Source organism: Solanum dulcamara, chromosome 1 (assembly GCF_947179165.1).
Source record: "Solanum dulcamara chromosome 1, daSolDulc1.2, whole genome shotgun sequence".
Lineage (NCBI taxonomy): Eukaryota > Viridiplantae > Streptophyta > Magnoliopsida > Solanales > Solanaceae > Solanum > Solanum dulcamara.
In genome coordinates this window covers 88,805,678-88,816,241 of record NC_077237.1, presented here as the reverse complement: position 1 = coordinate 88,816,241, position 10,564 = coordinate 88,805,678, and the positions used below count along the sequence as shown (strand labels likewise).

At 36.3% G+C, this 10,564-nt stretch overlaps 2 protein-coding genes across 3 annotated transcripts; both read right to left on the bottom strand.

The window, feature by feature from the left end:
• Positions 1 to 2,861: 2,861 nt before the first annotated feature.
• LOC129884226 (SNF1-related protein kinase regulatory subunit beta-1) lies at positions 2,862 to 6,422 on the bottom strand. Its single transcript, XM_055958558.1, has 4 exons — positions 6,146 to 6,422; positions 3,839 to 4,017; positions 3,561 to 3,723; positions 2,862 to 3,348 (listed from the first exon to the last, which is right to left on the bottom strand). Exons 1-4 carry the CDS (start codon positions 6,353 to 6,355, stop codon positions 3,028 to 3,030), a joined length of 873 nt encoding a protein of 290 aa, XP_055814533.1. The 5' UTR covers positions 6,356 to 6,422; the 3' UTR covers positions 2,862 to 3,027.
• Positions 6,423 to 7,302: 880 nt separating this feature from the next.
• LOC129884237 (uncharacterized) lies at positions 7,303 to 10,338 on the bottom strand. 2 transcript variants are annotated; one of them, XM_055958568.1, is made up of 2 exons: positions 10,232 to 10,338; positions 7,303 to 8,142 (listed from the first exon to the last, which is right to left on the bottom strand). In XM_055958568.1, the coding sequence occupies exon 2, from the start codon at positions 8,084 to 8,086 to the stop codon at positions 7,616 to 7,618; it is 471 nt and encodes a 156-aa protein (XP_055814543.1). In that variant the 5' UTR covers positions 8,087 to 8,142; positions 10,232 to 10,338; the 3' UTR covers positions 7,303 to 7,615. The 2 variants fall into 2 exon arrangements, with proteins under 2 accessions (XP_055814543.1, XP_055814548.1); XM_055958573.1 differs by lacking the exon at positions 10,232 to 10,338 and adding an exon at positions 10,065 to 10,177.
• Positions 10,339 to 10,564: the final 226 nt, after the last annotated feature.

Here is a 10,564-nt window from a genome sequence, read left to right as displayed (position 1 = left end):
GAGGCAGTACATGTAGCTTCGGCATGATTCTCAGCGTATTCATAGCATTTAGGGGCCGCACAAGCGGAATTAGATAATTTTTTTTATTTTTTGTATGTGTTAGCCAATGAATATTTTGATGATATGACTTTTGGTCAAAAAATTTCCGAAACCTTTATGGTCCCTCCGAGAGTACTCAGGGGAGAGGTGTGTTAGCTTCGACATGATTCACGATATATTCATAGCATTTAGGGGCCGCACAAGGAGAATTAGGTGATTTTATTATCTTCCATATGTTTTAGACCATAAAAATTTTGGTGATATGACTTTCAGCCAAAAATTTTTAGAAACATTTATGGGATCCTACGTAAGTACTCGGGGGAGCAGTATGTGTAACATCGGCAGGATCAATGACATATTCATAGCAATTAAGGCCACACAAGTGGAATTAGGCTATTTTTTTATTTTTTTTATGTGTATTAGCCCATGAATATTTTGGTGATATAATTTTCAATCAATATTTTTCTTAAACCTTTATGATACCCTCTGTAAGTACCCTCGGAATCAGTACATGTAGCCTCGGTACGATTCACGGCATAATCATAGCAATTAGGGCCGCACAAGCGGAATTAAATAATTTTCTCATTTTTCGTGTGTGTTAACCTATGAATATTTTAGTGATATGAATTTCGGTCATTTTTTTTAAAACCTTTATGGGACCCTTTATAAATACCTACGGTATCTATACGTGTATCCTCGGTACGATCCACAGCATATTCATAGCATTTAGGGGTCGTGCAAGCGGAATTAGGCGATTTTCTTATTTTTCATGTGTATTAGCCTATAAATATTATGGTGATATGAATTTTGGTCAATTTTTTTCGAAACCTTTATAGGACCCTCCATACGTACCTGGGGAGTTGTGCGTTTAGTCTTGGCAAAATCCTCAGCGTATCCATACTATTTAGAGCTACACAAGCGGAATTAGACAATTTTCTCAGCACATGAATATTTTGATGATATATCTTTTGATCAATTATTTTCCGAAATCTTTATGGGACCCTCCTTAAGTACCGAGGGAGAAATATGTGTAGCATCGTCATGATCAGCGAAGTATTCATAGCATTTAGGATCCACACAAGCTGAATTAGGCAATTTTCTCATTTTTCGTGTGTTTTAGCCCATGAATATTTTTGGGATATGATTTACGGTCAATATTTTTTTGAAACCTTTGTGAGACCCTCCGTAAGTACCCGGAGGAGTAATATGTGTAGTCTCGGCTTGATCCACGTCATATTCATAGCATTTAGAGGCCGCACAAGCGAAATTAGGTGATTTTCTCATTTTTCATGTATATTAACCCAAGAATTTCTCCTCCAATGCCTTCACAAAAAACTTACCGTGTCTGTTTAAACATTTGAAAGCCATGAGGACAATTAATCAAACGATGAATGCACCAAGTGATGAAGGATACCAATATTACCAATACTCGGTAGTTGTCATATCCAAGGGATGTGAGCATGAAATTGTGAGAATCTTCTTTTTGTACACCACTATCGATCTTTCAAATAACAAATTTGAAGGAAATATTCCAAGTATTATGGGAGATCTCATTGCACTTTGCAAGTTGAATTTATCTCATAATGGTTTGCAAGGTCATATACCGCCATCACTTGGAAGTTTATCTTGAGTCGAATCATTGGACCTGTCAAGTAACCATCTGGTAGGAGAGATACCAGCACAATTTGCTTCTCTTACATCTCTTGAAGTCTTCAATCTTTCCTACAATCATCTTGAAGGGTGTATACCTCAAGGAACTCCACTTCAGACCTTCGAGAGCAATTCATATGAAGGCTTTGCTTCTCTTACATCTCTTGAAGTCTTCAATCTTTCCTACAATCATCTTGAAGGGTGTATACCTCAAGGAACTCCACTTCAGACCTTCGAGAGCAATTCATATGAAGGTAATGATAGATTATGTGGATTTCCTGTTTCAAAAAGTTGTGGCAGTGATCATGTATCAGGGACAAATTATGCCGTATCTGGACAGCTAGACGATGAAGAAAGCAATTCTGAATTTCAGAGTGATTTTCGGAAAGTTGCTCTTATGGGCTATGGAAGTGGACTATGTATTGGATTATCCGTAATATATTTCATGATTTCAACTGGAAACCGAAATGGCTTGCAAGAATCATCGTAGAGCTGGCACACAAAATAATGATGGGAAGGAGAAAGAAGCAGCGAAGGCAAAGGAATTACAGAAGAAGAAATAGTCACTGTTTTCAATGATGTTTAATCAGTTTTTGGGACCTTTTGTAGGCTTTTAAGCAATAATATTACTGTTATTTCTTCATCTTTAAATCCTGATTTACAGTGTATTGGATGAATTGTGTAGCATCATTTGTTCTCTACCAACTCAAAAGGTGTACTTATGTTGATAGAAGTATAAAGGCAAATTTGGCAATGATAATAGTGAATATTTGAAAAGTAGTTTTGTTTTCAAAGTGAAAATTGATATTTAAAACATGTTTGGATAGTCGAGCAACATTCATATATACAGTATGATTATAGGCACCACCAGAACCATATCATTCTTAACTTTATACGTGAAATGACAATAATTGAGTAACTTTTTTATTACAAAACAAAGATATATGAGTTACAAAACTAATAAACCACCAAAAACAATTATCCATTCGAAGGGCAAATGAGAGATATGTTGTTCCGAGGTTAGAGTTTGGCCTAGTGAATATCGCTTATTATGATATTTATCAATGAAGATATACAATCGGTTATTACGCACTAAAGAAGATCTTTATATTGGCGCTATTTTTTTAATGACTGAATACGTTTCTCTAGTCTTATATTTAATAATGCCCGAATTTGCAAGGATAATATGCATTGCTGATAAAACTTGAAACTATTGTACAACAGAGCAGAGAGGTTAAAGGAAGTTTGAACCTTGAGCAGGTCTATAAACAGTGGAAATCTAAAAGCAACCACACTGGGAAAGCTCTAGAAAGATTTGATTGTAAACACGGATCGGGGTCACCTCTTCAGTGGCTTGTACAGGACAACGGTGACATATTTGGACTGGAATCTATGCGTCAAACCAAGAGCAACGACAGATTGAGAAGCCCATCCTTTTTCTATAAAGAGGTGATTAAGCACTACGTGCTGGTGCTTCGGAGAAGAAGGTGTCTCTTCTGAGTTTTCAGAACCAAGAACAGTTAGATGAAGTTGTGGTGGAACTGCCACTGGTTCCTTTGCAAAATCCTCATCTCCCAGCAAAGATTGTGCATAGCTAGATTCAGGTGATGGTGGGGCCTCAAACTCTGCAACACTTTCAAGGTTCTCTGGCACATTGTCCTGTAGGAAGGACACGAATTGCATTATCCATGTGTTATGAGCCAAGCAAATTCACAGGGAATAGCAGGTATATAGACTATAGAACACATGTTTATTTATTAATGTGCTAAAGTTATCAAAGATGCCTCTGCTGTGATAATGTAACTATCAGTTCATTAGGCAAATGTAAATCGGCTTCCCCTCAATAATCAGGAGGCAGAATTCTCACTTACATTGACATCAAGAAGATTAAAGACAACGCCTGTCTCATCTGCTACACATGGAAGTTCTGGAATATATCTAACTTCTCCATCCACAATGAATTTGTAATGATATATACCCGACGGAAGGACCAAGAGAATGGTATAGTCCTTGCCTGATCTTTGGAGAATCTTCCTGCAAGAAAATATCATTAGTGGATACGTTCAGAAACCCCATTAACAGGAATCACCGCAACAGCCGGTACTTGGTTGAATCTAGTTCAACTCCGGAACACAGGGCCAGAGTTTACCTTGATCTCCAGTTGTCCCAAGATCCTTGGATAGCAACGTTATTACCACCATAACTCCATGTTATCAAAGTAGGTATGCCACTCTCTGGAGGATGATCAGAGGCATCCTGAGATTCATTGCCCCACATTTGATTGCTAACAGGATTGCCAGCCCCTCCTTGTAAAGGAACTACTGGCACCTGAAAAGGATGATAAAGAGAAGTTTAGTCTCAAAACTAGACAGACATAAGTATTTATGGGGTACAATTGGGGCACCTAAGAAGCAATTAACAGCTCCTGGTCTATCTCCAAGATAACTAAAAATAAGAGGTGCTTGCTTTTGATAATTGGCCCACCTCATAGGGACATTATTCCCTTCTGTCTGCTTAGAAAGAACTAAATTTTGAGTGATAATGTTGATTATAAAACTTGAAGGATTTCATCAAGTATATGGTGGTTAAAAAAATCATCGAGTGTGAATAAGATTAAATTATTCAGTGCAGAACTCGCACAAAAAAGGAGACCTCCAAATTTCACTCGACTACAGATTGACTAAAAGGTTTCACCAGTCCTACTAGGATTACAGTATAAAATTTTTGCACCCGCCTCTTGCTCCCGGATGCATTAGGAATCAATAGTGCAAGACATTCTAATACAGAAACATTATAATTTGCTCGTCTGGCATAAGTTCCTTTTGTTTTTCCAAGTACCTTGCTAACATAAATTAGTATGTCTGTTTTACCCAACAAAAAGATAAGCCATGAGATGCTTTCCCTTTTCCGATTTAACAGAGGGTCTAAGGCCAACACTCAAGCAAGTCCTACAATGCAAACTTCCAACCTAACAGAAAAGAGTTTATCCAGCATTTACCTAAATATATTACATATAGGAATATCATGAAACCTAATAGAAGTGGAATGTAATATAGAGGATTCGGTTCATATTACCAATCTGGGATTGGGAAGCAGTAATTATTATTCCTATAGGTGTTTCAATTTACTGCCAAACAGAACACCTCAACGCTACCACATCGAGATAACTCATCAAATCACAGTTAAGCATATAATGAACAGCACAACCATCAATTTACAACTCTCCGCTATAGATGAAGACACATCCCTACAAATCACAGGCATACAGACAGGCAGAATTAAATGCAGAGTAATTGCAGAGGGCGTGGGCGTATCCATCACCTATTAAACCATTTAAGAAGGATTAATTCTTCCATCTTAATTTGTTTAGCACATTTCCTAAAGAAGAGTCACTGTGACTAACTTTCGCGGTAAATCAAACTAGATAAACTCATTATTTGGAATTAAAATTTAGGCATTTGAAAACTAAACAAAAAGTACTATAAGTTGCAATTCTCATCATATCAATATGGTAAGAAATGTACTTGGATAGAAAGAAATCATTGATGTTTTAAAGGGCAAAAAAGTCATCTTTTCTCAAGTAAATACTCCATGACGAGCAAAATTTATATGTGGAATAGACAGAATACTGTAAATGGGACAGACCTTACAATGCATTTGCTAGATTACTTATATACTCAGATAGAGACAAGTCCATTCCTTTGTAATTTTTGGTACTTGTAAAAATATGATACTTGGACCTAACTCAACCCAAAAGGTTAGCTTACCCAAATTCATATAAGCAGACTGTCAAATCATTTCCCAACCAATGTGGGACTCTAACCCACTCTAATACTCCTTTCACGCTCAGGTCCAACTGCAGCGTGGGCTAAGAGCCCAAACGGGAATGAACCTACCTCTGATACCATGTATAGATATACACTTGAGTATAACTCAATCCCCAAAACTAGCTCATGGGAGTATTGCTCAAAAATATGACACTCGGATCTAACTTAACCCGAAAGCTAACTCATTAAAGAAGGATTGCCCAAATCCCTATAAACACCGCGAGTCCCTAATACCAGGTAAAGATATGATACTTATGCCTAATTCAACCCAAAAACTAATTCATTAAGAGAGGATTGCCCAAATCCATATAAGAACCGCTAGTCATTCCCCTCCCCAACCAACTTAGGACTCTAATAATACTTTAATTTTAATTAAAACCCTGTCCTTCCTTTAAAAATGCATTTTTAAAACAAAACTCTCTTAGTTTGAATCTCCAAAAAGTGAAAAAAGGCTACATATTGGACAAATGAACTATACATAAAGCTCAAATTAGACCTCATTTGTGCTCTGCTCCACACCAAATCCTAAATCCACCTTTGAATCATCAACACCAGAAACACACATACACACATATATTGCTTCATATGTATATATAATAAATAGGAGAAAATGAGCATAAATTGGAAACCTGAGGTCCGAACAAGAGAGGTGAAGCAGAACGATGTGGACTCTGCGGAGGAGAATTGACCATCAAGTCAGCTGAAGGCACGCGCGAGTTCAGAGCGTTGTAATCTTCTACTATTCCAGATTCAACATTAGATCTTCTTCCCGGTACCACATCACCGTTGCCTTCGCCGTCGACGGCGGCGCCGTCTTCTCTGGCGCTCGCATTCCCCATGTATTTCCAATAATGCTAGTGAATATACATATGTATATTTTGTATGTATATGTAGAGAGAGAAAGTTATACAAGTCACGTTCTCGTGTTTTCATATATAGTAAAAGATAAGGCACAGTATTAGGGGTTATTTACAAAAATGCCCTCGATTGACTTTTTTTTAGTTCAATTTTTCGTTTATGATCATCTCGACTAATTTACGATTCAATAACTTAAATCATTTTCCATGGAAAATAATACACAAAACTTCAAATGCGGCAGACTATATGGAGATTTATCTTTTAAGAGATAAAAATGTTATTTTGAAAACACGAGATTGAAAAGTGGGAAAAAAATAAGGAAAGTTTAGAGGATAAATATTGATGACGTGGAGAGATCAGAATGGTTGATAAAGGATAAGTACAAAATGAAAGGTGTAGATTCACTAAATTTATGAATGTGTATAAAATGTACTTTGTTTGTGCATATATTATCCTCTATGATGGTGACACCAAAAAAGTATTATCAACAATTAATAATGTGGGAAAGAAGACAAAATTATCTTTTTGAATTTTTAATATTATCAAATGAAAACGAAAAGTTTTATGTGAAGAATAAAAAATGAAAAAGAAAAACTTGAATATTATACGTTCCGATCAAACGAGGTCTTTATAAAGAAATTTAACGGCATTAAGGAAAGTAATATAAGCAAGGTACATCAACAAAAACAATATTTTCGATATAATTTCACAAGTGGAGTATAAAAAGGATAGAATGTACGCAAATCTTATATCTACCTCGTAGAGATAGAGAGATCGTTTCTGATAGACTCGTGGCTTAAAACCATTAATAACAATGAAATAATGCTAAATGAAAAATAGTACACAACATACTGAAGAAAAAACAGTAACAACAACGGAATATTGAGATAATCAAAGCACATACAAACAAAGGTGATAATCAAAATCGAAGAACAAAAAACAACAAGAATATTGTCAATACTACCGTTAAGAAAGCCCAACAAACATAGGTGATCCCACTTTTTTCATCGGGTCCGGATAAAGACCATAGATCTTGAGCGACAGCAACTGTATAACAGCCAAAAAATGTGATACACGCTAAGATCCATGACACTAGGTTGCACAATGTTGATAAAAGAAAGGGCCATAAGAGAACAATTTTCTATTTTTTGGCATATCATAAGTTCAACAAAACTCTACTTCAGAAGTAGAAGAACCATGACTACAAGCAAGTATTGCTAACCAACAAGATTTATCATCTATTACTGTTTTGAGTTAGTAGCATTTCTAACAGTGTTCCAAATTTGGACGACCGATTCTGCAACACGAGGGAGCACTTGAAGAAGGCCACCAGAAGCCATCCCGATGGCGAGGGTTTGAGGGTAGCCTGGCTTGGAGTCAACTTTCATGTCAAGGCTGAGGAGTCGAGCATTGATGACATCGAGTTTTCTAGAGGTTTCAGATGACACATTCCGATTATTATTGCGATTCTTGTCATTTCGAGAAGTGCTGATCACCCTGAAGAGAGCACCCTGGAGATCCTCAATGACCTTAAAGGAAGCTTCTTGGAGATCCATGCCTTGTGATTCATAGTGTGATACAAGCTCTCTCGCGCTTGGCAACTTTCTTGTCACCTTCTTTTTGCTGCTCTCGTTATTGTTGCTGGTTGTCGCAGTATCAATCTCTTTTATCTCCTCCTTCCCATTTTGAATTGGTTGTGGTGGTTTTCCCATTGTCTTTTTGTTTTTCCCCTGGTGTTCTCTCTGATTTCCACACTTTCAGATTAAGCCTGTGCAACAGGAAGAAAGAAAATTAAATAGAAAGTGGCACACTCATATTAGCTAATTGAAGAATGCATTGAACTTTGTGAACCAGCCAAAACAAATATTTGAGAACAACTCTCTAGGCAGCAATGCAGGTTAAGAATGTATCATATATAAGAAGTAAAGTTTCTGGCATATTTTTAATAATTTATACTATGATTAACCAGTAATCACTTAAGTGAATAGATACAGAAAATTCGCAACGGCAAACAGAAAACAAAATTGCAGATATCATGATGTCATGGATTAATATAGCAGGACAGAGAATGAGAAAATGTTAAAACCATACACAAAGTAAGAGCATAAGCCAAGTGAGCACAAAGAAAAGAGACCTCTTTTTCTTTCTCTAAACACGAAATGAAATCAAAAGCAAATTATGCACATTCAATCACTGGAGATCCTTCTAGTGAAACGACAATACATGACAAATAACAACATCAACTACTCTGAGACAGGTCGATTGATATTGTGAATTTCAAAAAAGCTATTTTTCACCAGCAGCTAGTATACAGTTTTGGATCAGAGCAAACTTTATCCCCCTCCAACAACTCGTACCTCAAGAGAATGACCCTCTTTATTTCACTCTCTAATCTACAAACATGAATAAATTGTTCAGATATACTTTAATAAACTACCTGCAAGTGTTATTTCCAGTAAACCAGTCAACAAAGTCACAAGATTATCAGATGTCACGAATCATAAGACACAACATCTCAAAGCTATTTTCCACTTGCTGAAAATGAAGCCACATACAGAGGGGGAACAGTGGTGAAATTGAATTTAATCGTTTATAAATGCTAAAATAAATTCATCTTAGTGTAGTTATCTTGCAGGCACAACATGAATAGTTCAAAATTAATGTTTTGCGCTTACTTTTCAAAATGGCTACAGAGCTCAGAGTCTTTTAAGAAAAGGCGAGCTCACCATATTGAAGATAAATAAGCATTTAATATACTGCATTCCTAATATTTTTTGAAACTGAGAATTGAAATGCTAACGCACCCATAGTGGGTGTGCAGATAACCAAATTCAAGGCCAACACACCCATGTTCGGTGCAATTTCATGATACCACATTGTGGTCTGCATTCCTAATATTACTATTCTCCTCAATACTCCCTCTGGACCATTTTCTTCCAATAGGAACATAGAACAACCAGAGCTGCAAATATGCCTTCTTCCCCCGGAAACAAAACAAGCCTATGCTGTATTAAACCTATGGAAAAAAAAACTTCTTTTGTTCGTAGTTGCAAATTAAGGTAATCGAAGAAGTTAATCTGTTTCGAGTCATAAGGAACCACCACAGAACAGTAATGTAGCACTGACATATATTATCTGCGCCAACTGAAAAGGATACGTACAGATAAGACTTCATTGCTAGAATTGAAACGAGAATAGTTAGACCTCAAAAGACCTGATATTTCAACAAGTGAAAGACATTGAATTGCATATCTATTCGTTAAATATTAAGAGGAATGCACTTATAACATTGAGTCAAAACGAAAAAACAAGAAAATTCACAAAGAGGTATCAATCAATCAACAAACTATGTCTCAATTCCAACCTAGTTGAAGTCAACTACACAAATCCTCTATTACATTTTGCTCTATTAGGGTCCATTTCATTCTCAATGTAGTGCCTGCCTAAGTTTACAACACCATTTTTACTGCTTTTACTCAAGAAAAACCGAGCCATCACCAACACACCTCACAACTAGGAGCATTGCATGATTATAGCTCATCATCGTCTTCGTCTCGACTATATAATTCCAATACATACTTATAATAAGTGATGACAATTCTTGCCAACAAGCACAAAGTTGCTACTTTATTGACCTAAAAATTCCATGCTCAAGATGTAAAAATAGCAACTTTTTAGAAGACTATTCACCTATAAGCTCAATCTCTACAAGGGGCGGAGCTAGAGTGTACGAATCATAAAACTCAATAACTCAAAACTACTAACATTCCGAACCCATAAGCTTCAAATTTTGACTCCGAGGAGTCAAAAGACTCAAAACCCTTTTAGCTTCAGAGCTCAGATATAGAATACCGTACCTGCCAAGACAATTGCCGGAAAGTTCGCCGGAGAATTTGTGACTAAAGCCGGCAGCTAGGGGATAAGGAAAGGGATTTTATATGAGAGGGAAAAAGAGAAAATTTTGGGGCAAATTGCGCTTTGCATCCTTCTTTTGTAAGTTTGAAACATATAAGCCCTTGCAGTTTAATTATATGTGTTTTGGTCCCCTAAAAGTAGGTAATTTGCAGAAATGACCTCTATAAAGGATAGTAGAACTTTTGGCCACGCTTAATAATTTTTCTTATAAAAATAATGACATTGGTAAATCTTAATAGATTATAGTTGTTTAATTATTTCTATGTTCATAGTTA

What these genes read in the sequence shown, in the direction of transcription:
- LOC129884237 (XM_055958568.1), bottom strand. Translation starts at nt 8,086, where the DNA reads ATGGGAAAACCACCACAACCAATTCAAAATGGGAAGGAGGAGATAAAA.
- LOC129884226 (XM_055958558.1), bottom strand. Translation starts at nt 6,355, where the DNA reads ATGGGGAATGCGAGCGCCAGAGAAGACGGCGCCGCCGTCGACGGCGAA. An exon ending in CTCTCTTGTTCGGACCTCAG is followed by an intron (nt 4,018 to 6,145) that starts GTTTCCAATTTA and finishes CATCCTTTTCAG; the next exon opens with GTGCCAGTAGTTCCTTTACA. An exon ending in TGGGACAACTGGAGATCAAG is followed by an intron (nt 3,724 to 3,838) that starts GTAAACTCTGGC and finishes ATTTTCTTGCAG; the next exon opens with GAAGATTCTCCAAAGATCAG.